The 25,406-nt window shown below is 42.2% G+C and overlaps 1 protein-coding gene across 9 annotated transcripts in view; it reads right to left on the bottom strand.

Moving 5' to 3' along the window:
* Positions 1-25,406, bottom strand: part of LOC124140208 (nuclear receptor corepressor 1-like) — a 118,635-nt gene that overhangs the window by 43,520 nt on the left and 49,709 nt on the right. For 8 of the 9 annotated variants that reach the window (XM_046507638.2, XM_046507641.2, XM_046507637.2 and 5 more), the window contains exon 3: positions 8,994-9,115. In XM_046507638.2, coding sequence (XP_046363594.2) covers positions 8,994-9,115 — 122 coding nt within the window. Of the gene's footprint in view, positions 1-8,993; positions 9,116-11,228; positions 11,577-25,406 lie in introns of those variants that run through there. The other variant, XM_046507640.2, reaches the window with a different exon arrangement.

Here is a 25,406-nt window from a genome sequence, read left to right on the forward strand (position 1 = left end):
CATCGAATCATCTGCACATGTGGAATGATTTAATCATACTAAGCACAAGTGAAAAAGGGAAGTCAAATCAGTGTAATCCTTGGCCCACTTGCACAAAGTGATCTTAGCGCTGAGATGATCGTAACTCCAATATTTTAACATAGGCTTACAATAGTCTTAGCGCTAAGATCACTTTGTGCAAGTGGGCCCAAGTCAGCTAATCCTTGCTTAGTTACATATATTCATCTAAGGCACCGCAATTCCCTGTGCAGAGTTGCCTCCCATAGGTGTACCAGGAACCTGTGACTGTGGGTTCAAACTTCACTACCATATCCATCATGGGTTTCACTAAAATGGTGACACGTGTTAGACCTGCATTACTTTGGGCTTTCCTCCCACATCAATCTGACACACCGTAACATAACTGAAACACTGTTCAAAGCGGCGTTAACCCAGTCAGTATCTAGTTCCACCTTTCTGGCCTGGCTGATGTCCACACCTGTGAGGTGACAACAAGATGGTTCTCTTCTCCCTTCTCCATGGCCATACTTGTAAACTGACTTAACAGAAATGTTTTTTTGTTTTGTTGGTTTGTTGTTTAACGCCGCACTCAGCAATATTCCAGCTATATGATGGCGGTCTGAAAATAATCGAATCTAGACCAGACAATCCAGTGATTAATATCATGAGCATCAATCCACGCAATTGGGATCAATGACATGCATCAACCAAGTCAGCGAGCCTGACCACCCGATCCCGTTAGTCGCCTTTTACGACAAGCATAGTCGCCTTTTACGGCTAGCATGGGTTGCTGAAGACCTATTCTACCCCGGAATCTTCACGGGTCTGACCAGAAATGTGATTTAGGTTAACATAATGAAGAAGGGATTCCAAGACTTTTCCCCACTTGAGTGAGTTAGTGAGTATGGTTTTATGTCGCTTTTAGCAATATTCCAGCAATATCACGGCGGGGGACACCAGTAATGGGCTTCATACATTGTCGGGACTCGAAACCGGGTCTTCGGCGTGACGAGCGAACGCTTTAACCACAAGGCTACCCGACCGCCCCTTTTCCCCACTTGAAAGAAGGGCTCTAAATTTCCTCCTTTAGATTTATCTCATAACATGAAACGATCATTCTTCACAGGAACCCCCATTAACCTCATGTAACCTTAAAAAATATAATCCATAAATATACAAACTCTGCAATAATTTTCTTCCCCAAAAAAACATTAGTGAATATTATTACTCAATTAACAAAAGGAGGACACATTTTAAAAAAATTGTCCAAAATATACAAACTATCAAGAACTTAAAATACCATTATGGCAAGTTAAGTCCTTTCTAACATTTCAAGAATTAGTGCACTATTCTCGAATGAGGTTTGAATTGCATGTTTTGTAATCTGAATTCTGGGTAGCAATTACAATGATGACATGAGTTCATTATGAAAGCTCCTGAAGACTTCAAGTCATTTTCCCTTCCTTCTTTCATAGCCAGCGACTGAAACTTGATTAGTTCAATTGTGTGTTCCAGTGCTCAGTGCTGATCAACCTGGAGGCTTCTCTTCAGAAAATACTTCCTGTACCTTATGAAAGAAAGTCTCATAGTAGACCTAGCTTGCACGAATCCATCAAAGCTAACAGCACTCAAACTTTATCAGAAACAATCCCTGTAATCCCCAAATAGATTTGTCATTTTTCAGTTCATCCATTATAGCTGCCTTATCTCCCCATCTAACTCCCTGCCTGAGAAAGCCTCGAGGTCACAGAGTGTATGAAGCGATTTGCAGGTCTCGAAACTGTTTGCACCCCAGTCAGTTGAATTCCAATCTCATCAAAATCAGATTTTAGTTTTCGCTATTGCTAAACAAAGATCTGAGGACATCATAGAGATCTGTTTTTCTGATCATGCAACCATGATATATTTAACATGGGGTATTCAGAACGACAGTTACAGGTTTTATGATTATATCCATACAATCTAAGCCATCTATGAGCCATTCCAGAATGTTCTTCTTATCAGTTTTATAATTTTTAATCGAGAATACGTCAAAATATGTTTGGAAGCGTAGACTAGTGTCGTAAAGCTCGAGAAAGCTGCCTTCAGATTGGTCAATGTCAATTTCTTGTCAGTCATTTCATTGGTCGGTCAAAATTTGTGAAAGGTTGTTCTGACGTGACCCGTAATGGGATGTCCTCAGATCTTTGTTTAGCGGTAGCGAGAACTAAGATCTGATTTTAATGAGATTGCTTGAATTCCAAAATTATCCAGGAATATGCCTACTTTGTGGCACAATGTCTACACATGCATCCTCACCATAAGTGCAAAGGAACTGAACTTTAAGTGGCACTTTTATTTAGAAGCTGTGGTACCAATGAAGATATTGTTGACGTATGGGTTTCAACTCCAATGCAATGAATCAGTACAGGTGCTAGTGATTCAGTGCTAGTGATTCAGCCCTGGTGCCCTAGCTATGAAGTTGCCTGTCATCACACAAGTCTACCTTCAGCTTAAAGTCTTACACATTCTTTGCTTGGTTTACAATTCCGCCAACCTTAAAAACACAAAATTGGGGGGGGGGGGGGGGGGGGGGGGGCGAAATCAGAATGACTATGAAGGTATTTTTTAAACCACCGAAGGAAAGATAAAATAATGCTGTGAGATTTTATATTTATAATAGTTATAAGGACCCAAACAAGGTTGTTTTTTTCCCACATTTTTTATCACCTACAGATCCAAATCAAACCTATATATAAAAAACATTAAAAAACTCTTGAACAATGCAATTACATTTTTTGACCCACCGGCCAAATGTATCACTTTCAAAATCTGTAAGGATAATTAAATAAAAATTGTTTAAGAATAGATTTATGCCCACAACATTTGTCACATGAGCAAATCGTGCATCCTACGTAACAAGAGCTAGGAGCCTACAACTTGCACTTTACAGCTAAGAGTACATCTTCCGCTGAGAACAGCTGATGGAGTTGAACGCCACATCCGCTGTGGCAGCACGGTGCACGTGAAGACACTGACTGCACAGCCAGTGACTAGGTCAGGCAGCACAGCACAGCACAGCAGAGCACAGCACTGCACTGATTGTTCTCCTTGATAGAGCAGACTGGCACAGTATCCCTGACCTGGCTCGGTACTCACATAACATCCTGGTAGTGAACCAAGGAAACATGTACTTCCTCTTTTGCCAAGTCGGGCAAAGTCTTGGATTTGTCAAATAAATCAAAGAAAGAAGATTGAAATAATTGAAAGTAACAAAACGATAATGAATTGAATATGTCTGAATATTTTTTCCTGATGGAGTGTACATGTGTCTGGGGATGTTTATGAACGTTTTATGTAGATATTATGTTGATACAAATTTACAAATTTCAATACTAAACTGATAATTCACTGACACAGACACGTTGATGTTTATAAGATTACCATGGTTAAGATCAACAATGAGATGGCAGAAAGATTGACATTCAACAGGTGGAGTAACCAGGGTCTGGGGTAAACATTCATCAGGTGGGGTAGACATACATCAGTTGGGGTAGACATTCATCAGGTGGGGTTGACATTCATCAGGTGGGGTAAACATTCATCAGGTGGGGTAAACATTCATCAGGTGGGGTTGACATTCATCAGGTGGGGTTGACATTCATCAGGTGGGGTTGACATTCATCAGGTGGGGTTGACATTCATCAGGTGGGGTAGACATTCATCAGGTGGGGTTGACATTCATCAGGTGGGGTTGACATTCATCAGGTGGGGTGAACATTCATCAGGTGGGGTAGACATTCATCAGGTAGGGTAAACATTCATCAGGTGGGGTTGACATTCATCAGGTGGGGTAGACATTCATCAGGTGGGGTTGACATTCATCAGGTGGGGTTGACATTCATCAGGTGGGGTTGACATTCATCAGGTGGGGTTGACATTCATCAGGTGGGGTAGACATTCATCAGGTGGGGTGACATTCATCAGGTGGGGTTGACATTCATCAGGTGGGGTTGACATTCATCAGGTGGGGTGAACATTCATCAGGTGGGGTAGACATTCATCAGGTAGGGTAAACATTCATCAGGTGGGGTAGACATTCATCAGGTGGGGTTGACATTCATCAGGTGGGGTTGACATTCATCAGGTGGGGTTGACATTCATCAGGTGGGGTAAACATACACCAGGTGGGTAGGGCAATCATCAGATAGAGTTGGTCTGAGGGTAATGAATGAGTGAGTGAGTTTGGTGTAATGCTATTTTTAACAATACTTCAGTTATTTCTTACATGTCTGCAGCTGGTTGGAGGAGAACCCAAAAAGATGCAGTTCTTCAACATTTACCATTTTAATGAAACCCACAAGCCCAGGTGCTGACAAACCACAAATGGTATCAAACCTAGCTAAGGGAGGCAACTCTGTACATCAAATAAAGGCACACTCCACTTGGCACACCAATACAGATGAATGCATCAAACCATATTGATAAATATCTGCCCAAAGGAACCTTGCATACTGACATAAAGAACTGGTCTATGTTCGTGCAAGAACAGCCATGCATGTGGCCTGTGCAATCTCGAACCAATTTAGTGAGACAACAAAGAGGCTGAAACGTAAGCTAAGAGGTTCGCTGGGTTGCCACTATTTGCCTCCCCTGTGTGCGATTGACTGCCACATGCTCGGCAAATGTACCACATTGCTTATAGCCATTTAAACAAACTTCCAACAAATAGGAGCAAAATTAAATCTGTTCCTTATTGGCATTGTGTGTGTGAGTCATGACGAGACCACCACATGTAATATAATCAAACATAACCTCTTCACCCAAACTTCAGTAAATCCATTACCCATTTTCGCTGACTGGCACATTTTCAAAAGTAAATAGAAAAAACATTGCTCAAATGACTTGATTTAACTACCCGATATATTTTTTTCTAAATGACCTCAATATTAGTTAAAAGAGTGTTTTGTTTTGCTATTGAGGTTACGTTGAATACACAATTACTTGGCCTACGTTTCGGATGATGTGGACAGAATCCTGATGTTCTGGCTTGAATTCACTAGAGAAGCCCTGCAATTATTATAAACACTCAGACTCTGCTGACAGCAGTACAATAACACAACACCAGGCACAACCTCACGGATCCATGGACCCTACACAACCTCACGGATCCATGGACCCTACACAACCTCATGGATCCATGGACCCTACACAACCTCACGGATCCATGGACCCTACACAACCTCACAGATCCATGGACCCTACACAACCTCACGGATCCATGGACCCTACACAACCTCACAGATCCATGGACCCTACACAACCTCACAGATCCATGGACCCTACACAACCTCACGGTTCCATGGACCCTAGACAACCTCACGGATCCATGGGCCCTACACAACCTCACGGATCCATGGACCCTACACAACCTCACGGATCCATGGACCCTACACATTCGAAAAGTGAAAAAAACCCAACTGAACATGAACCCACTTGGAGCTTTATTTGTTTGCCGCCTGTATTCCAACATGTCCACCCCATCCACCAAACTGTGCCTGCAATACATACACTTCAGGCCTAGCTATTAGTGTGGTCGCTAAATGGCAGAAATAATGCTGATGCGATGTTAAATTTCAACTCACTATTCGTGATGGGTATTGGCCAGACTCTCGTACTGCAATAAATGGCAATGATGTTTCATGCATTGCGATAAGTATCACAATATACTGCATGTTTTTTTCATCTGTAGTATGTTACGAGCCTGAATAAAATTTAGTCACAATTTTTAAAACTTTGTTGTCTACCACCATTTTTGTTGGATGTCACAACACTTGTTCAATACACACATTACTGTATCGTCGCGTACAGTGTTGCTTTTTCAATCACAGAACTCAGTTGGTAATTATTTTAAATAGACTTGGCACTTGTGTAAACTTAGCCAAGAAGTGAATAATATGCAAGATTTAGAAAACGCAATATATTGGTATTTTCCAAACACATGAATACACATTCATCACAGATTCATTCACAACACTAAGCACCTCTACTGACCATACCAACTTTAAAAATACTGCACACCTGGCAACATATTGAAATAAAAACCTGAGTGCGTGACTTCGGTTTAATGCTGCTTTGAACAAAATATTCCAGTCATATCATGGTGTGCCAGCGTAATGTGGGAGGACAGACCAAGGTGATGCAGGTCTCAGACGTTTACCACTTTGGTGAAATTCACGAGCACGGGTATGGAGCAGACAAACCTAGAAACATAATCAAACCCGGATTCAAACCCAAACTGTAGGTCTTTGGCATGTCCAAGGGATACAATTCTGCACAGCAAACTCTCGCCTGAGATGTAGGACCTGACCCGTGCCCCCAAATAAATTCTTGAAGAAAAAATGAAATCTGAAACATTGTTTATGTTTCTTCCCACTGGGATTTTTCATGAAAACATGATAATAATCCGCAGATAATCAAATAAAGTTAGTTTGGGGATGGCTGTTGTTGTCTTCATTGTGTCAGGTATACTTGACAAGCTTAAAATGCACACTGCACTGAATGAAACTTGTCTAGCCGCAAGTCATCATGAAAGCGTCATTGTCAGAATATCAATGAAAAAAGGTAAGTTTTTAGAAATGCCAAGTACAGGGAACCATCAATAGCTGGTGTAACCTTTAGATCAGACACGGAACTCTTCATATTTCTGCCGCAGGAAAATACATTCTTCTTTTATGCTAGGTTCACATTTAAGACATAACTTTTGACATTTCCATATATATATTTAAAGAATGTTTTCATGCACTGCATAGTGCCGGGGTGACATGGAAAGGAATATTACATAGTGCCGGGCTGACATGGGAAGGAATATTACATAGTGAAGGGGTGACATAGCAAGGAATATTACATAGTGAAGGGGTGATATGGCAAGGAATATTACATAGTGAAGGGGTGACATAGCAAGGAATATTACATAGTGACGGGGTGACATGGCAAGGAATATTACATAGTGGAGGGGTGACATAGCAGGGAATATTACATAGTGACGGGGTGACATGGCAAGGAATATTACATAGTGACGGGGTGACATAGAAGGGAATATTACATAGTGGAGGGGTGACATGGCAAGGAATATTACATAGTGGAGAGGTGGTATGGCAAGGAATATTACATAGTGCCGGGGTGACATGGCAAGGAATATTACATAGTGACGGGGTGACATAGCAGGGAATATTACATAGTGAAGGGGTGACATGGCAAGGATTATTACATAGTGAAGGGGTGACATGGCAAGGAATATTACATAGTGACAGGGTGACATGGCAAGGAATATTACATAGTGACGGGGTGACATGGCAAGGATTATTACATAGTGAAGGGGTGACATGGCAAGGAATATTACATAGTGAAGGGTTGATATGGCAAGGATTTTTACGTAGTGCCGGGGTGACATAGCAAGGAATATTACATAGTGGAGGGGTGACATAGCAAGGAATATTACATAGTGAAGGGGTGACATAGCAGGGAATATTACATAGTGAAGGGTTGATATGGCAAGGAATATTACATAGTGAAGGGGTGACATAGCAGGGAATATTACATAGTGAAGGGGTGATATGGCAAGGAATATTACATAGCAAAGGGGTGATATGGCAAGGAATATTACATCATGAAGGGGTGATATGGCAAGGAATATTACATAGTGAAGGGGTGATATGAGATTGGGGCAATGACATTACATAGGGAAGGAGCTTATTCACAGAATACACAGCAATGATTAAACACTGGACTTTATACATTCCAATAAATAATTGTCCACTTCATAGTTATTCCCTGTAAGGCGACACTTATAGTTTTAGTACCAATTTCGGACATAAATACAATCAAACAACTATAACGTAAGAATTTTTAGGAATGTTCATCCGTTTTGTCAGTGTGCATCTCTGTCAGTGTGACTGATAGTGTGGGCTAGGAGAAGAAACATCATGTTTACCCCCCATCCCCCCTGGCAACACAGCGACCCATTGATCTACCACTTGACATAGGACCAGAGGAACATACGCCATGAAAGGTCCCCTCAGTGCATGTGAGAAGTCTACAATCGGTCTGACAAACAGGAAATCTCCAATCTAAACCACAGTGAAGTGTTCCAGTGCAATCTAAGATCAAAGATGCTGAAAGTATCTCCAACATATCCACAACAGGCTCCTGGGACTCCACTTTTCCAGGAACAAATCATGCTACAGTAGATCAGCCATGGATAAAACCACTAGGCGCTGGTACCAAAACTAGCAAACGTCTTGTGGAACTACCTCATTTTGACAAAACATGCTTATGAACAAATAGTGTCAAAATATTAGGATTGTTGCTTATCGCCTCACTCAGCAATATTCCAGCTGTATGACAGTGGTCTCTAAATAATCAAGTCTGAACCAGACGATCCAGTGATTGATATCATGAACATCGATCGACATAACTGTCGTGTTTGCCTAGACATTTTTAGCAGGGTGCAGCGCCTGCCCTTTCTGTTCAGAATCAGAGGTAGATTTCTCGTTCCATTTGTAGGCAGGTTTTTTTCTCATCCAGAAGCCCCTACTTTGCAAAAAATAGTAAAATAGTAGGGATGGTTCTCGAGGGAAAGAGAAGAAAGATGTATGCCACAAATTTGATTCCAAGAAGGAACTCTTCTCTGAGGATGTTGACACAAAAATACCATCTCCCTAAATCTAGTCCCATAAATTTCATGTCCAAAATGAGCCTTTATGTCTACGCTACCTTTATAGCAAACATTCCTGAGCATCAATCCGCGCAATTGGAATACGATGACATGCATCAACCAAGTCAGCAAGCCCGACCACCCGATCCCATTAGTCACCTCTTACGACAAACATAGTCGCCTCTTACGGTAAGTATGGGTTGCTGAAGACCTATTCTACTGGGTGTGTCAAAGATTTCTTGTTTCAGGGTGTATATGAGGCACCAACCCAGAAGACTCAAGATGAGGGGGGTCCTACCTGTCCCTCTCGGCGGCCGAAACAGCAGGTTGCGCATGGTACTCCGGCAGTAAGGTGGGGCGGCGTTTACCAAGGTACTCTGCTTCTCGCATCCGGTCTCGAAACTCACGATGTTGTTCAGCCTGAAAACACACAAAAATATTCCTGAACATTTTGCTCCACTCAAGGCCAAAAAGAAGATCAAAACATACACACACTGAAGTATAGATATTAGGGCTGGGACGAGTCCAAATTTACTACCCGGGTACCCACCACCCTATTACCCGACCCTGACCGGGTACCCGCTGTAGATATATAGAGATGGGTACAAACTGTCCCATTTGGAAAAGTTTGACCGTAGCCCTGGCAAAATGTATTTAGATACACGATCTGGTCATGCATACACTGAAGTTTACTGCATGAAGTTTTATCTTTATTCAAACATATAAAAGTCAGAAGGAATGGGTGCATTGTCAGAAAGAAATGGGAACATTAGTGACTTATAATGTAACAAAGATAAATTTTGTCATCAAACAATATATCACGTTACTAACCACGGGTCCGGGTAGTCCTGTGGGTACCCGAGCCCTACTCATGACCCGAGTACCCGAGTACCCCGTCCCAGCCTTAAAAGATATTGTCACGTCCAATATGGCAGTACAGACATGACAAAAGTGGCTTTATTACTGAAACTGTAGTATCTATGTTGTCATGTCCATTATAACGGTACAGTCACGGCAAAAGTGGCTACATTTTTGTACCTGAAGTATCCACTGATATATCTATCCTACAGGGCTTGGCAGCTTATGGCTAAAGAGTGTGTGTCATGAAGAATGAGTAATGTTTTATGCTGCTTTTAGCAATATTCCAGCTATATCAACCAGTTGGGTTTGGGCAGTGATAGGGGACACCAAAAATGGGCTTCACACATTGTACCCATGTGGAGAATCGAACCCCGGTCATCGACGTGACAAGCGAACACTTTAACCGTGTCATGAAGAAGGACCAGGTTTGAACCCCCACAGGAGTACAATGTGTGAAGCCCATTTCTGGTGTCTCCTATTAAGAATAGTAGTCTCCAGAACATGATATTGATATTGAAGCGACACAAAACCCAACTCGTTCACTGATACATCTGATCTACGAGTTATAGTCAGAATGAAACAGAAAACATATTTCTATTATCTCATGATACTGATCCAATTTCACTTCAACTTCATGTGCATCTGCTGATATGAACTATACTACTTCTTGCACAACTGATTATGGATTATTTGACACAGACAGCAAAGAGGACTTCTGTTGCAAATTTGAATTTTTTTATAGTGTGATGACAGCCAAGATACAGAATTTATGGCAGTGATAGAAAAGATTTAGGATATTCGCAGGAATTATGTGATTTCCAAGTATTTGGCACATCATAAGGTGCACACAACATGACAGAAGAAAGAGAGAAACTGAAAACACAATGGACACCGGGGTCTACGGAATGCATTATGAAATCATTCAGCCAGCACGATCGCGTCAATTAATCACCCACCTTTGATGGGCTATTGATCAGCAAATGTTATAAGGGGAAATGATTCAAAGGTAAATATGGGGCAATGACATAAGACTACTTCCCCTACCACTGTTTTTGGAGGATGCACTTTGACCCGCTCCAGGTAGGGGAAGAGAGGCTGTTGAATACCAGGTTAATATCCTTCTGTCTATTACAATGTTACACAAAAGACAGAAACATCCACATTCATTCAGTAATGCTTCACACTATCCCCCTCACAAAACTACATGGTTCCAGACGTGCGTGAAATAACATAATAAAATTGAGGTTAAACGACTGAAAAGGTGTAGACAACAGCAGAAACATAAGGCTAGAAATTCACAGGCTTTCTCATACTCAGATCTTCTCTTGAAGTTTGGAAAATCTGCTTTTTTCAGGCATTTTAGCCATAATTGTGTATTCAATCACATCAGAAGTTCAAAATTTGGTTGTGTAACAAGGAAGGCTATTTGTCAGCCATCTGAAAAAGAGTTTTTCACAACTTTAAAGTTTGACATTTGAAATGGGGCAAACTGGGCCCTTGAACCACCTTGCCCTTTTTACCCCAGTGTCCCGCCCACAAACAATGAAATAGGAGCTTTGTCCACTTGACATAGATCTTCAGATATATGACAACTGACTCAATGTTACACATGCAAGAGTGAAAAGTACTGGAGGAAAAATACTAGAAAATACAAAAAAGAAATTTTGCATACGAGGGCATCATTAGCTTCATAAATCTTGCGCATGAAATTTCCCATCTACCAGGCGTCCCTGTCAATGTACAATACTGTGCTGCGAATGTTGTCATCACATGGTGTGTCCGATCAGGCAGGTCTGCCACATAGGTAATCCATGGCTACACATGGTAGGTACTCCAGCACGGAATGCAGTCAGGCAGTGTGAGGCAGTGTTAAGACAGTATATACTCCAGTGTTATACTCCAGCAGGGAATGAAGCCATACAGTGTCAGGCAGTGTTAAGACGGTATATACTCCAGGGGATGCAGTCATGTAGTGTCAGGCAGTGTTAAGACAGTATATTCTCCAGTGTTATACTCCAGCAGGGAATGAAGCCATACAGTGTCAGGCAGTGTTAAGACGGTATATACTCCAGGGGATGCAGTCATGTAGTGTCAGGCAGTGTTAAGACAGTATATTCTCCAGTGTTATACTCCTGCAGGGAATGCAGTCATACAGTGTCAGGCAGTGTTAAGACAGTATATACTCCAGTGTTATACTCCTGTAGGGAATGCAGTCATACAGTGTCAGACAGCATATACTCCAGTGTTATACTCCACAGGGAATGCAGTGTCAAACAGTGTCAGACAGCATATACTCCAGTGTTATACTCCAGCAGATAGTGCAGTGTCAGACAGCATATACTTGAATGTAATACAGCTGAGGGGACACTGTCAATCAGCCTATATTCCACTTGTATTCCAGTTTTATATTCAAGCTGGGAATTCAACATCAGACAGTGTCAAACAGAATATACTCCAGTAAAATACTCCCACAAGGGACACTGTCATTCAGTGTATTTTCCACTTATACTCCAGCAGTGAATATTGAGACCAACAGATCTTATCTTTTCATAGACACCAGTCAAATTCTCCCAGCGGCCACACCTTCATACAGTTAATATTTCCCATATATTCCACTCTTGGAATTCTGTGTCCTACAGTATTATCTCCCAGTGCTATACGCCAATCTTGGAACACTGTGTCATCCAGTACATGACACAGTGTTATACACCAGGTGGGTATTCAGTGCTATACAGCATTAACTCCAGGTAGTAATACAATGTCACATATAATACTCCACATTGGGAATACAGTGTCCTGTACACGCTGGGTGGGGAATACGGTATCACGGTATCACACTACACTACTATCACCCACTCCTCCCACAACACTCCGGGGCAAGGCCAACACAGGCTGTAGGATTGGTTCAAGTACCACGAGCAGCAGGAGACGTGCAATGCACCTACACAGGCTTCAGAGGCAGGCAGCATTCAAGTGTTGTCATGTCGATGGCACATGTGGATGCTGGAGAAGTGTGGTTGCAGGGTCATCAAGCTTGCTTCTCCCTGCCTATGTGCTTACTGTCATGTCTTATTACAACAGACGCCTGTTGTGACTCCTATAACAGACTTTACGCATGAGAGGCTTCAGTGCACCAACTCAACTCCACCTTCAAGTAGATGCGTGTACATCCCGTAGCACAAGGCAGAGATCACAGACCTAGCATATTAAACACACACCTTCTTTCCTCGCTATCAATCAGTACTACAAAGTCAACAATTCAACCAAGACCTGCAACTCTATCCAATGTCTGTACCACCTTGCATATTCTATGGACTTTATATCAAGGAAAGGTTTCAATAATAGGGGCAATATTTTCCATCTGGTTTCCATTGAGACACAGTTGAGGCTCTCCTGTATCGTGGGATGGGGTGTGCAGCATTTCAATAGCCTTCCACGGCCATGTAGTTCATATCCCTGTTATTACATTCCCCAGATTATCACCAGTATAATGAACAGAATAAGTTGGCTGTCTATTGTGGTGGAAGGCAGGCCAGGTCAATAACCTGCGTATACCCCACACTGCTGACAGTGCACTACAGTTCACAACACCATATAGTGTTAACTACCATGATCAACACCTGTATATATATACTACTCAAAAGAAGTTAAAGAACAACCGATTCCTTCATATTACTATAGTTAATTTGTCATGGCATGTGAGTGAGTGAGAGTGAACGAGTGAGTTCGCTTTAGGGATGCATTGAATAGTATTTCCATTAAAACCAAAATGTCAATTTAATGTGAGTGAATGAGTGAGTGAGTGAGTGTGTGAGAGGTAAAATGGGGTTTAACGTCACGTCCAAGATTATTGCACTTATATAGTGACGTGCATGTACGTGTGTGTGTTTGTGTGGCTGCTGATACTAGTCCGGACTGATGCCGATTTATAGTGCTAGCTCACTGAGATACCATGCCGCATGGTGAAAAGGATGAGCATGAGCAATTGTTAAGGTAGTGCTAAACACAGACATACGACAATCGTAGCGCTATCTGGAATCAGGACCTGGCTACAAGACATAGGTTAGTTGTCTATTAATCAGGCTGCACTAACTTCAACCACATGAAGATTCTGGGTTCCCAGCAACCAAGGTTAAAAATTGTCTGTTTGTTGATTAACGCCGCACTCAGCAATATTCCAGCTGTATGACGGCGGTCTGTAAATAATCGAGTCTGGACCAGACAATCCAGTGATTGACATCATGAGCATCGGTCCACACAATTGGGATACAATGCCATGCATCAACCAAGTCAGTGAGTCTGGCCAACTGATCCCATTAGTCGCCTCTAACGACAAGCATAGTCGCCTTTTACGAAACATTAGGTCTACACACATGACACAGACTTTCAAGGACACTAGAGCTATTCCTACCTAAGGGCAAGCCCAAATCAAAATGTGACCTGACTGAAAATACAACTTAAACGGTTAATTGAGTCTGCATTGTGAGTGTACATGGACCAGATCACGCAAGGGATTTGGGTAGAATGGGTATCTACAAACATCGGGACTTTGTTGACACATGTATTGTATTCATTACTACAGACCGGGAGCCTGTTCTGGACACTGCTGCATCCCTATCAAAGATGTCACATTCCCTCATCAATCATTCAAACTCCAGTCACTCACAGCTTACTGTTTACAATTAGTTTTATTCATTCACTGTTTGTTGGGATAGTGAGTGAGTGAGTTGGGTTTAACACTGCTTTGAACAGTATTCCAGTTATATCGCAGCGTGTCAGCTTAATGTGGGAGGAAAGCCTGAAGTGATGCAGCTCTTAGAGGTTTACCACTTGAATGAAACCCACGAGCATGGGTATGGTGCTGACAAAATTAGAAACATAATCGGGGCGAACCGGGATTCGAACCCACAATCTTAGGTTTCTGGCGTGCCAAAGGGACACAACTCTGCACAGCGAATCGCAGCGCCTTAGACGACTGGGCCACCTGTGCCCCCGTTTGTTGGGTTAGATTTAAAGCACATCAAAGGACTAATCTATAACAGATACTGCCCCTCAAAGATGACATTTTCCTTCATCCAGGATTCAAACACACACCACTCCAGTGCAGCTTATAGTGTTAACATTCACAGCACTTGCATCTCATTAATATCAAATACCATTTCAGCCCACACATCTTCACAAGTAATTTCTATATAATATCAATTTTTAACTTTGCAGTTATTTATCTTTCTCGTTCTGATACCGCACCTTTAGATTAATGTGAGTGTGGTTATTGCATTACCAACACTGGCCCTCCCTGGGGACGGGGGGCAGGTGCTTGTTTCAGCCAAGGATAGACGGTAACAGGCACGGATGTGCAGCAGCTAGCTGCACGTACGAGCAAGTGCACTGTACCGCCCCCTGCACAATTATCTGCTCAAGTGTGTCCTGATTGGCTGCTTGTCGTCCATGTGTGTATGAGGTGGTAGTCCATCTTCATTAAACCAGGAGACATGGCCACAGTAGACTGCCTAACATCCAACACATGGAGTTACATTTTTTTTCTTTCAATTTCCAACAGTGAAAGTTCAGCTCTTAGCGTTGGCAAATACTGACCACTTTAGCCATTCTTCATAAATGAATAATGAAATTTGAATGCATGGGTTTTATAGTAGCATCTGATTAGGGACACCAACATAAGGATCATGCGAAATAATAAATCACAAGACATACCATGTCAGCATGACATTAAGACATGACATTAGGGCAAAACAGATTCAGGCCTAACATTAAACCATGACACTAATCAATCCTAAAACAGACCTGCATACCAAACACATCTGAAAAAGTACACAACAGCTCAGGATATTTAAGACATTATTTTCATTTCTTAAAATGGACTTCCCGTAAAAATATTTATTCAGCATTAGCCCTTAACACACATCTGTCAAAGTAGCAGGCACTGTTTGTGCCTCGTAAGTCACGTGACAATAGGCGGCCAGGCGATTTGAAGGTGGGGCATGTACTCGTTCCCCTGGCCGAGTGCTAGCATGTTACCTCTATTAATTATTGATGAGTAAGTTTCCTTGTAGCTGTGTGCCCTGAAGCGAAGTGCAAGTAGCAGTCAGCCAGTGCGCCCCCACCCAATTTCTTGCCCTCTACTCCTATTAATGACCTGCTCTATTCAATCATTCATTATCAATGTAATTAGCGGGATGAAAATGTGTCCTTTTCCTGAGACGGTTCTGGATAATCTATACCCGTTTTGATTCTCATCTTCGATTAACTCCATCATTTCATTTTGTTCAGTACATTGCTTTCATCAACTCATGGATTAATTTCATCATGGTCAGGGTTAGAAACTAACAGTTTTTGTCCACTAGTCCTATCATATAGCAAAACCCTAAAAATGGGCCAATTTCTACTATCCTTGGGATACGTTTACTATTGGGCAGTTTGGTAAGGACTAAGGACAAGTGCCAATTTCTAATGCTGATGGTCCCCCCAAAAAATGTTGACCCTAGAGAACTTAAATAGTTGACACTTAACTGTCTTCAACAGAAGCTCACTTGGGATGTGACTATTTAACTGTATATCACCAAAGTGACCCTTGACGCAACAAAATCCGCAGATCCACAAATCTCATCCTTGCAAATACCACAGCAGTGGGTTTCAGGTAAAAAAAAAAGGCCAACAAAAGGCTAAAAATACACTGTAGCTCACCTGGATGTATATCAAAGAATTGTCTGACGGCTCATTGACAAGCATGAAACAAATAACTACTAAGTTTATAAATATGTTTGTTTTTGCTTATTGTAACTTATTTATATCTTGATATTATGAAACATATCACACAGACAAACATTCATCTTGACTTACAAAGGTTCTGCTTTCCAAGTCTTGTGGTTCTTGAGAAAAAACCTATCTTGCCAATTATCAACCCACTCAAAAATGCCATCTTTTGAACAAGACAATCCTGTGATTGACTTCATGAGCATTGATCTACACAATTTGGATACATGCATCAACCAAGTCAGCAAGCCTGACCACCTGATCCTGCTTGTTGCCTCTTACGATAAGATAAGCATGGATTGTTGAAGACTAATTCTAACCAGTCCGCTAACCAACATATTTTCAAACATGGCCTCACTGATACTGCAATCTATAGCTGCGCTGTTAAATTTCTAAACAGAGAAAGTTCACCATGTCCTTGTCTGTGCATGGAGGAAAGTCAGCATGCATAAACAACATCCCCAGCATCAACTCCACATGGATATAAACATCAGCCATATTGATAAACAATTGCATCCCTTAATATTTGATGACATTTTGTTCGTAGACATGGTGAGTTCATTGTTGATGGCTGTGCATGGCCAAGCATGTGAGGTTGTCGCGACACAAGCAGGCTCCTGAACAACTCCAGTGCATAAGTCAACTTATTTAGTCCCATCGGGGAGGCTGGATATTTTAATCATTCAAGAACTCGATGGAACTTTTCCTCCATCAGTTGTATGAACTTAGTTCTGTTTGTTTGTTTGTTGTTTAATGCCGCACTCAGCAATATTACAGTTAAATGACGGCAGTCTGTAAATAATCGAGTCTGGACCAGACAATCCAGTGATTGACATCATAAGCATCGATCTCCGCAATTGCGATGTGACATGCATCAACCATATCAGCTAGCCTGACCACCCGATCCCGTTAGTAGCCTCCTACGACAAGCATAGTCGCCTTTTACAGCAAGCATGGGTTGCTGAAGACCTATTCTACCCAGGATCTCTCTCTGTTCTGAAAAGGGTTGTTATTCGAGTGAGTAAATGTTGTTAGAAAAATAACACCATGTTGGCCTGTAAATATTTCATTCTTGGCCAGGCAAACCAGTGGTTGATGGTATGAGCATTGATCCACATTGTCGGAGTATAATGACCCACAATCAATTAGGTCACACATTGTACCATCTTATCTTCATTTAAATCTCCCCGCATATAACTTGTGAGAGAGTGAGGAGTTAGGTTTAACGACGCTTTAGGTGAGGTGAAACAGGGTTTAACGTTTCCATTTCTGCACCTAGTCATGCCAGCATCATGTGCACTCCCCGACACAGCGCACCAACACTAGGCTGTGCAGTCACCAGCTGCTGTTGACACTAACATCCATATTCAATACTGCACTCCAGTAATTGATGGCAGGGTGTTCAATGCAAACTGTACATGAATATGATATGCTACAGACACACATGGTAATTACATTCAAAACAGCTACTGATGTAAAACATCATGGAATAGAAGATTCAGGACAAGACACGTCATGCATTCTGACTCACTGACGCATTTGTAAGTGAACAGGTGGATCAGATGATGGCTGAGTGGGTGGATGAATATGTGAGTATGTGAGTGGGTGGTGGGTGGTGGATGGATGAGTAAATGGGTAGTGTTTGTTTGTTTGTATAACGCCAAACTCAGCAATATTCCAGCTATATGACGGCGATCTGTAAATAATCGAGTCTGGACCAGACAATCCAGTGATTGAAATCATGTACATCGATCCATGCATTTGGGATCAATGACATGCATCAACCAAGTCAGCTAGCCTTACTATCCGATCCCGTTAGTAGCCTCTTCCGACAAGCATAGTTGACTTTTACAGAAGCATTGGTTGCTGAAGACCTATTCTACCAAATGAGTAGGTGGGTGGTGGGTGGGGGGAGGATGGATGAGATGGGTGAGTGAGTGGGTGGTGGATGGTTGGATGAGATGGGTGAGTGAGTGGGTGGTGGATGGATGAGATGGGTGAGTGAGTGAGTGGTGGATGGATGAGATGGGTGAGCAGGTGAGGGAGTGAGTGGTGGATGGATGAGATGGGTGAGTGAATGAGTGAGTGGATGGATGAGATGGGTGAGCAGGTGAGTGAGTGGGTGGTGGATGGATGAGATGGGTGAGTGAGTGAGTGGTGGATGGATGAGATGGTGAGCGGGTGAGTGAGTGGGTGGTGGATGGATGAGATGGGTGAGTGAGTGGGTGGTGGATGGATGAGATGGGTGAGCGGGTGAGTGAGTGGGTGGTGGATGGATGAGATGGGTGAGCGGGTGAGTGAGTGGGTGGTGGATGGATGAGATGGGTGAGCGGGTGAGTGAGTGGGTGGTGGATGGATGAGATGGGTGAGTGAGTGAGTGGTGGATGGATGAGATGGGTGAGGGCATTTATGAGTGAGTGAATGCATTTGTGATTTGTATGACAAGAGCTGGACGACAAAAACTAAATGGCATAGCGTGATGTCGCAATATTTCACCAAAGGGTAGTATGTCACTTTCAAAAAACCCATAGCTTACACAAAATCCTGAGGACAACTTGGTGCACGCTTCTCAACCTGATTAAACTCTATTGCCACATGGGGCTCTCCTCAAGCATATACCGCAGGTGTCCCCCAGTCAGCCAGGCTCAGCTGAAGGAGAGAGAGACATTTCCCTCCTCAGGACTGATCCTGCAGTAAGCACCAGGGTGTACTGTCGGATCAGTACCCTCTCTCGACATACCTCCCCCACCCTCCCCCGACCACACCCTAATCCCACTCCCTACTACAGCAGATCCCATAAATCTGACACCAAGCCTTCATTAGTGTTGAGTCTCGGTAGGATATTTTAAAGGTTATCCTCAACATGACCCTCCACAACACGATCTCCTCTTCACCAGGGACTGGTAAAACCCTCAAGTTCTTATTATGCATGCCATGATCATCATCCAGTGCCACATGCAAGGACAAGTCTTGTCTTTTTTTTTAAAAAACACACAAAAAAACACTGAAAGTTAGCTGGGGGGACTGGGGGTTAGTGAGTGAGTCAGTATGGTTTTATGCCACTTTTAGCAATATTCCAGCAATATCACGGCAAGGGACACCACAAATGGGCTTCACACATTGTACCCATGTCGGGAATCGAACCCGGGTCTTCGGCATGACGAGCGAACGCTTTAACCACCAGGCTACCAAACCGCCCCAGGGGGACTGGGGGGACAAAATAATTTATGGGTATACCGCAATAGTATGTTTCATAAAAGTGACCCTTAGCGGAACAAAATCTGAGGTGCGAATCTGCGAAAAATTCTCATCCCTGTATATGCCTTGATTTCAATGCCTATATATGAACAGAGTGTGTGTATAAATCATTATGACATCAGTCATATAATCTCCATGATACATGTACAAATGATATGTTTATGCAGTCTGCATCGTTGGCCACTATCAGGAGTCAAAAATACTGTTCAATCTCGTATTTTTGGTTAATAATAGTCCATAATGTAACACAAAAATCTTCTGAAAATGATGCAAAAAGCATTTATATATATATATGCCGTGATATAAATCATGATATACATGCCATCGCCATGTACATGATGTAACTGAAGAGAATTATGAAATATGGCACAGAGGGTAATCTACCGTATATGACCGCGTATAAGCCGAATTTTGAGGACCAGAAAAAAGATTCTGTAGAAAGGGGTCGGCTTATCCACGGGATACACTTTCATGATAGTATTTTTCAGATCGTGATCTGTCAGAAACATCGCCTGAATGACGGTCCGATAGATTACAACTTCCCGAAAGTTTGGAAGTTGCCACAACTAGAGCCATTATTGTTATAAATTATCAATAAAGTTATTATTATACACCAATGTTGTCATTATTAAAAAAATGTTATGCATGTTACTACTTCCGATAATAAGTTTTCAATTGAATGTTCAAAGTTTATCGTTCTTCGTCAACTCCACAATCTTTACATATAACAATATACGTAATTCACAGCTATAATATATAATCCCCAGATAAAATCGCCAATAGCTATTACGTACGTTTTGCAAAGTTCATAAATTGATAGTGAACAAGTGTCTACCTTTATTGAAAGGGGCAAATAAACAACTGTATTGGCGAGTTATTCCGTTCGCCATTTGCAAAAACATGTGATCAGCTGTTTCCTGTGACGTCACAAACGGTGACAACTGTGATTGCTTCCTGTTGTTTAAAGCAACACGGTACACAAGGAAATCAGCATTGATAATAACGGGCCGATTGCTATTGTCATGTTGTTTACACAAACATTTTCAAGTTGTGGGTGCTTAGCGATCGTGTTGGGAGTAGGGGCTTAATTCCTTTGTTTTCGAGAGATTAGTTTAATAAACTGGAAAAGCCTGTGAGTAAGTGATGGTCATTCAATGTGTTCATAGTATGATAGTTTATTTAATTCAATTGGATTAACATACAATAGTGGTGTAAAGGGGGTTATAAAAGTTGGTATATTTTTACTGACTGACATTTTCATCATGAGTTTTAAACGAAAACGCCATGCTTACGATGCTGAATTCAAACTGCGAGTTTTCGCTCCAGCTGATATATTTTCTCACGGGTTCAGAATTCTATATACACCGATTCACAAAATGGCGCTTGGTTGTTGATGGCAACTATAACGATCATTATGAGATTAAAAAAACCCACGAGAAACAGCTTCCCACATTATGAAAGTGGATGACTGGTTTGTTAAATCTTTATTAGAAATAATAATGACTTTTTCAATATAATTACAACGTTTTTCATCTTATATTTTTGAATATCTGCGAGTACCGGCACATGTCTTGCAGTCCGACTTCGCAGTGTTTTTTGTCTTTCAATTCCTGATTCGGCTTATCTGCGGGTCATATCATTTTCTTTCGTATTTCAATGGTCAAATTAACACCTCGGCTTATCTACGGGGTCGGTTTATCCGCGGTCATATACGGTATTTCACAGAGTAATCTAATCTGTCAGAAACTTGTACATCAGAACATTGTCCATATTTAATTGTTACATCAGTTGTTGGGTTCCATCTTCCATTACACAGCTAATTACCATCCCCATCCTTTGTCATGAGCCACCAGCCACCACACTGAGCGACCCGCCATCAAGTGCCTCATTTGAGTTGTGTATGGGCCTGCGGTCTACACTACTTGCATTGGAGGGATTAATATAGAGCCCTGTTGGCAGGGGGTCCACTATCTGCCCTTGTGATCTTGCATCCATTACACATTTCACTCATGCCAGTGAATTCACCTCACCAAACCACACCATCATCAGAATATCCAAACCCACTCCTTAATACCACAACACACCACCTAGCACAGGTCACCTGCTCCCTTTAACTCTTGCACCCATCAAACACAACACTCATGTGATCTAGCAACCCAGGGTATCTACCCCCCATCTGATCTAGCATACCCAGGGTATCTAGCCTACATGTGATCTAGCATACCTAGGGTATCTAGCCTACATGTCATCTAGCATACCAAGGGTATCTACCCCCCATCTGATCTAGCATACCCAGGGAATCTACCCTCCGTGTGATCTAGCATACCCAGGGTATCTAGCCTACATGTGATCTAGCATACCTAGGGTATCTACCCCCCATCTGATCTAGCATACCCAGGGAATCTACCCTCCGTGTGATCTAGCATACCCAGGGTATCTAGCCTTCATGTGATCTAGCATCCCCAGGGAATCTACCCTTCATGTGATCTAGCATACCCAGGGTATCTAGCCTACATGTGATCTGGCATACCCAGGGTATCTACCCTCAATGTGATCTAGCACCCCCAGGGAATCTACCCTTCATGTGATCTAGCATACCCAGGGTATCTACCCTTCATGTGATCTAGCACACCCAGGGTATCTACCCTTCATGTTATCTAGCATACCCAGGGTATCTACCCTCCATGTGACCTAGCAACCCCAGGGTATCTACCCTCCATGTGATCTGGCATACCCAGGGAATCTACCCTTCCTGTCATCTAGCACCCCTAGGGAATTTACCCTTCCTGTCATCAAGCACCCCCAGGGAATCTACCCATGTGATCTGGCATACCCAGGGTATCTATCCTCCATGTGATCTAGCATACCAAGGGTATCTACCCTCCATATGATCTAGCATACCCAGGGTATCTACCCTCCGTGTGATCTAGCACCTATTACACACCAAAAACAAGGCCCCACCCCTGCCTTATCCAGGGAATTCGACCTAATATTGATATGATTTCCCCAGACCCGGGGAGAGAGCAGCAGTGATGCATGTAACTAGGCAAGCAGTCTAATTCAGTCACCTGCTGTTAAACCTGAGCCACTGCACCTGAACCACCTCAAACACATCTAGCCTTGCTGACCTTCACCTTATAAGCCAGGTTGTCGTGGGTCACAGATTATGAATACATGACACTTTTTATCGATAGCAACTTCTTTTATTCTTAGTGACAAATAAAAAAAAGTTGCTTTCCATAAAAAGTGTCATGTATTCATAATCAAAGAATAAAAGAAGTTGCTATCCATAAAAAGGATCAAGTATTCCATGTTCTTCCAACTTCTAAATGCCTATCAAAGACTTCAGGTCACAGATTACAAAGGTCAGCAAAGAGGATGAGAAAGTCTTCTGATCATTTCCTACAAGGTGAGTCAGCTCCTGTTATGGCTGGGCTGACTACAATGCAAACTGTTCTGCACAGCTTCAGGAGGGCTGCTATTTTTGTCCGAAAGATTATGTCATGATGGTTAGTTGCATGACTAGACCAGCATATCCTACATGTTATCACAAGACCAGCATATCCTACATGTTATCACAAGACCAGCATATCCTACATCCCATCACAAGACCAGCATATCCTACATCCCATCACAAGACCAGCATATCCTACATCCCATCACAAGACCAGCATATCCTACATTCCATCACAAGACAGCATATCCTACATCCATCACTAGACCAGCATGTCCTACATCCCATCACAAGACCAGCATATCCTACATCCCATCACAAGACCAGCATGTCCTACATCCCATCACAAGACCAGCATGTCCTACATTCCATCACAAGACCAGCATGTCCTACATCCTATCACAAGACCAGCATATCCTACATCCTATCACAAGACCAGCATATCCTACATCCCATCACAAGACCAGCATATCCTAAATGTTATCACAAGACAGCATATCCTACACCCATCACAAGACCAGCATATCCTAAATGTTATCACAAGACCAGCATATCCTACACCCATCACAAAACCAGCATATCCTCGACCCCATCACAAGATCAGCATGTCCTACATCCCATCACAAGACCAGCATGTCCTACATCCTATCACAAGACCAGCATATCCTACATCCATCACAAAACCAGCATATCCTCAACCCCATCACAAAACCAGCATATCCTACACCCCATCATCTTATTTGTTTGCTAATATGTTTGTTGTTTAACACCGCACTCAACAATATTACAGCTATATTATTGCGGTCTGTAAACAATCAAGTCTGGACCAGACAATCCAGTGATTGACATCATGAGCATCGATCCACGCAATTGGAATACGATGACATGCATCAACCAAGTCAGCGAGCCTGACCACCCGATGCTGTTAGTCGCCATTACAGCAAGCATGAGTTGCTGAAGACCTATTCTACCCCAGATCTAAACGGGCCCATCATATGTACCATGAACTCACCATCATATGTACCATGAAGTCACTATCATATGTACTGTGAACTCACCATCATGACAAGTACCATATCACGACCTGACCATGATGACACGCATCATATCGTGACTTTCTGTATGGTCCCAGAGCAACGCAGTGTACAGAACAGTACAACCCATCCCTAGCTGCACTAGAATCTGATCAAGACATGCCCCCTACCGCCCCACCAGGCTCCCTCAGTTCGGCTGATCTGGCAGCGATAACACCTATGCAGGGTTCTTGGGTTAAATAAGTAAAATGCTGCACGTGTTTGTTATCATACAGGCAATCAAAGAGCTGCCTTATAGGCCACGTGCTCATAACTCAACAGACAAACACCACCAGATGCTAAATGGGCGAGGTCCGTTTCCAGCACAAACTCCACTGCAGGCAATGCTAAATGTAAACTGTTCAAAACTATATCACGGAAAAAACAACGTTGGTTTAATCTTTTCTTTCCACTCCTAAATCGTGATGGTTTTTGTGGTTGAACTCGACAGTAAGCACCTAATCTAACAGCTACATTTGGTTGGCCTCATAGGTAATTACTTGTTGACATTGCAACTTCCTCAAGGAGCAGCGATAGAAATGTTTCCAATCCTGTCTGCTCAATTGTATCAGCGAAAGGGTTGCATCCAAAACAGGAAATATACATAATGTGGAAATATTTCATAGATGTTCTCAATTTTGATATTCTTTACTTTGAACAAGTAGGGATTTGGATTCCATTTTTAATAAAAGTCTGAATATTTAAGCCATGCTAAGGTTGCTCTTTATATACAAAAGTTGAAGTAAATGAAAGTATTCCTGTCTTTGAATGGATCTATTCCATCTCGTGTGACAATCAAACTCTTAAACAACTTGGCTGCTGCACTGCTAATTATCATTCAGAGGCTGTCGTCGCTCTTGTCATTCGAGGTGTCTTCTTATGTAAAACTAAATTCAGAAAGGTCCAAAGGAGAACTGTTGAAAAGGCGAACTTTACCCCTCATCAAAACAAGACTACTTTTCTACAACACCTAACAACTGAAGAAATCTCAGCCCATTTTTATTAAAATCAGATCTTTTAATCTGATACGATATGAGATTTGAGGATGTCTCAAGGGAGGGTGTGTCAAGATAACCCTCAGCGAAGTATGACAACCCAATATAAATGTGTGGATTCTTGGGCCAATCAGATGTCAGCTTTCCAAACCATTCAGCTTCGCCACCTCAATTCAGAAATTTCAATTTGTACAAATGAAAACCCCCTTAGGACACCAACATTCCTAATGGTACTACCAACTAGATGTCCATGCCATAGCCGTCAGGAACAACAAGGTCGTACTGTATAAAATATCAGA

This window comes from Haliotis rufescens, unplaced genomic scaffold (assembly GCF_023055435.1).
Source record: "Haliotis rufescens isolate VD_foot unplaced genomic scaffold, xgHalRufe1.0.p SCAF_15, whole genome shotgun sequence".
Classification (NCBI taxonomy): domain Eukaryota; kingdom Metazoa; phylum Mollusca; class Gastropoda; order Lepetellida; family Haliotidae; genus Haliotis; species Haliotis rufescens.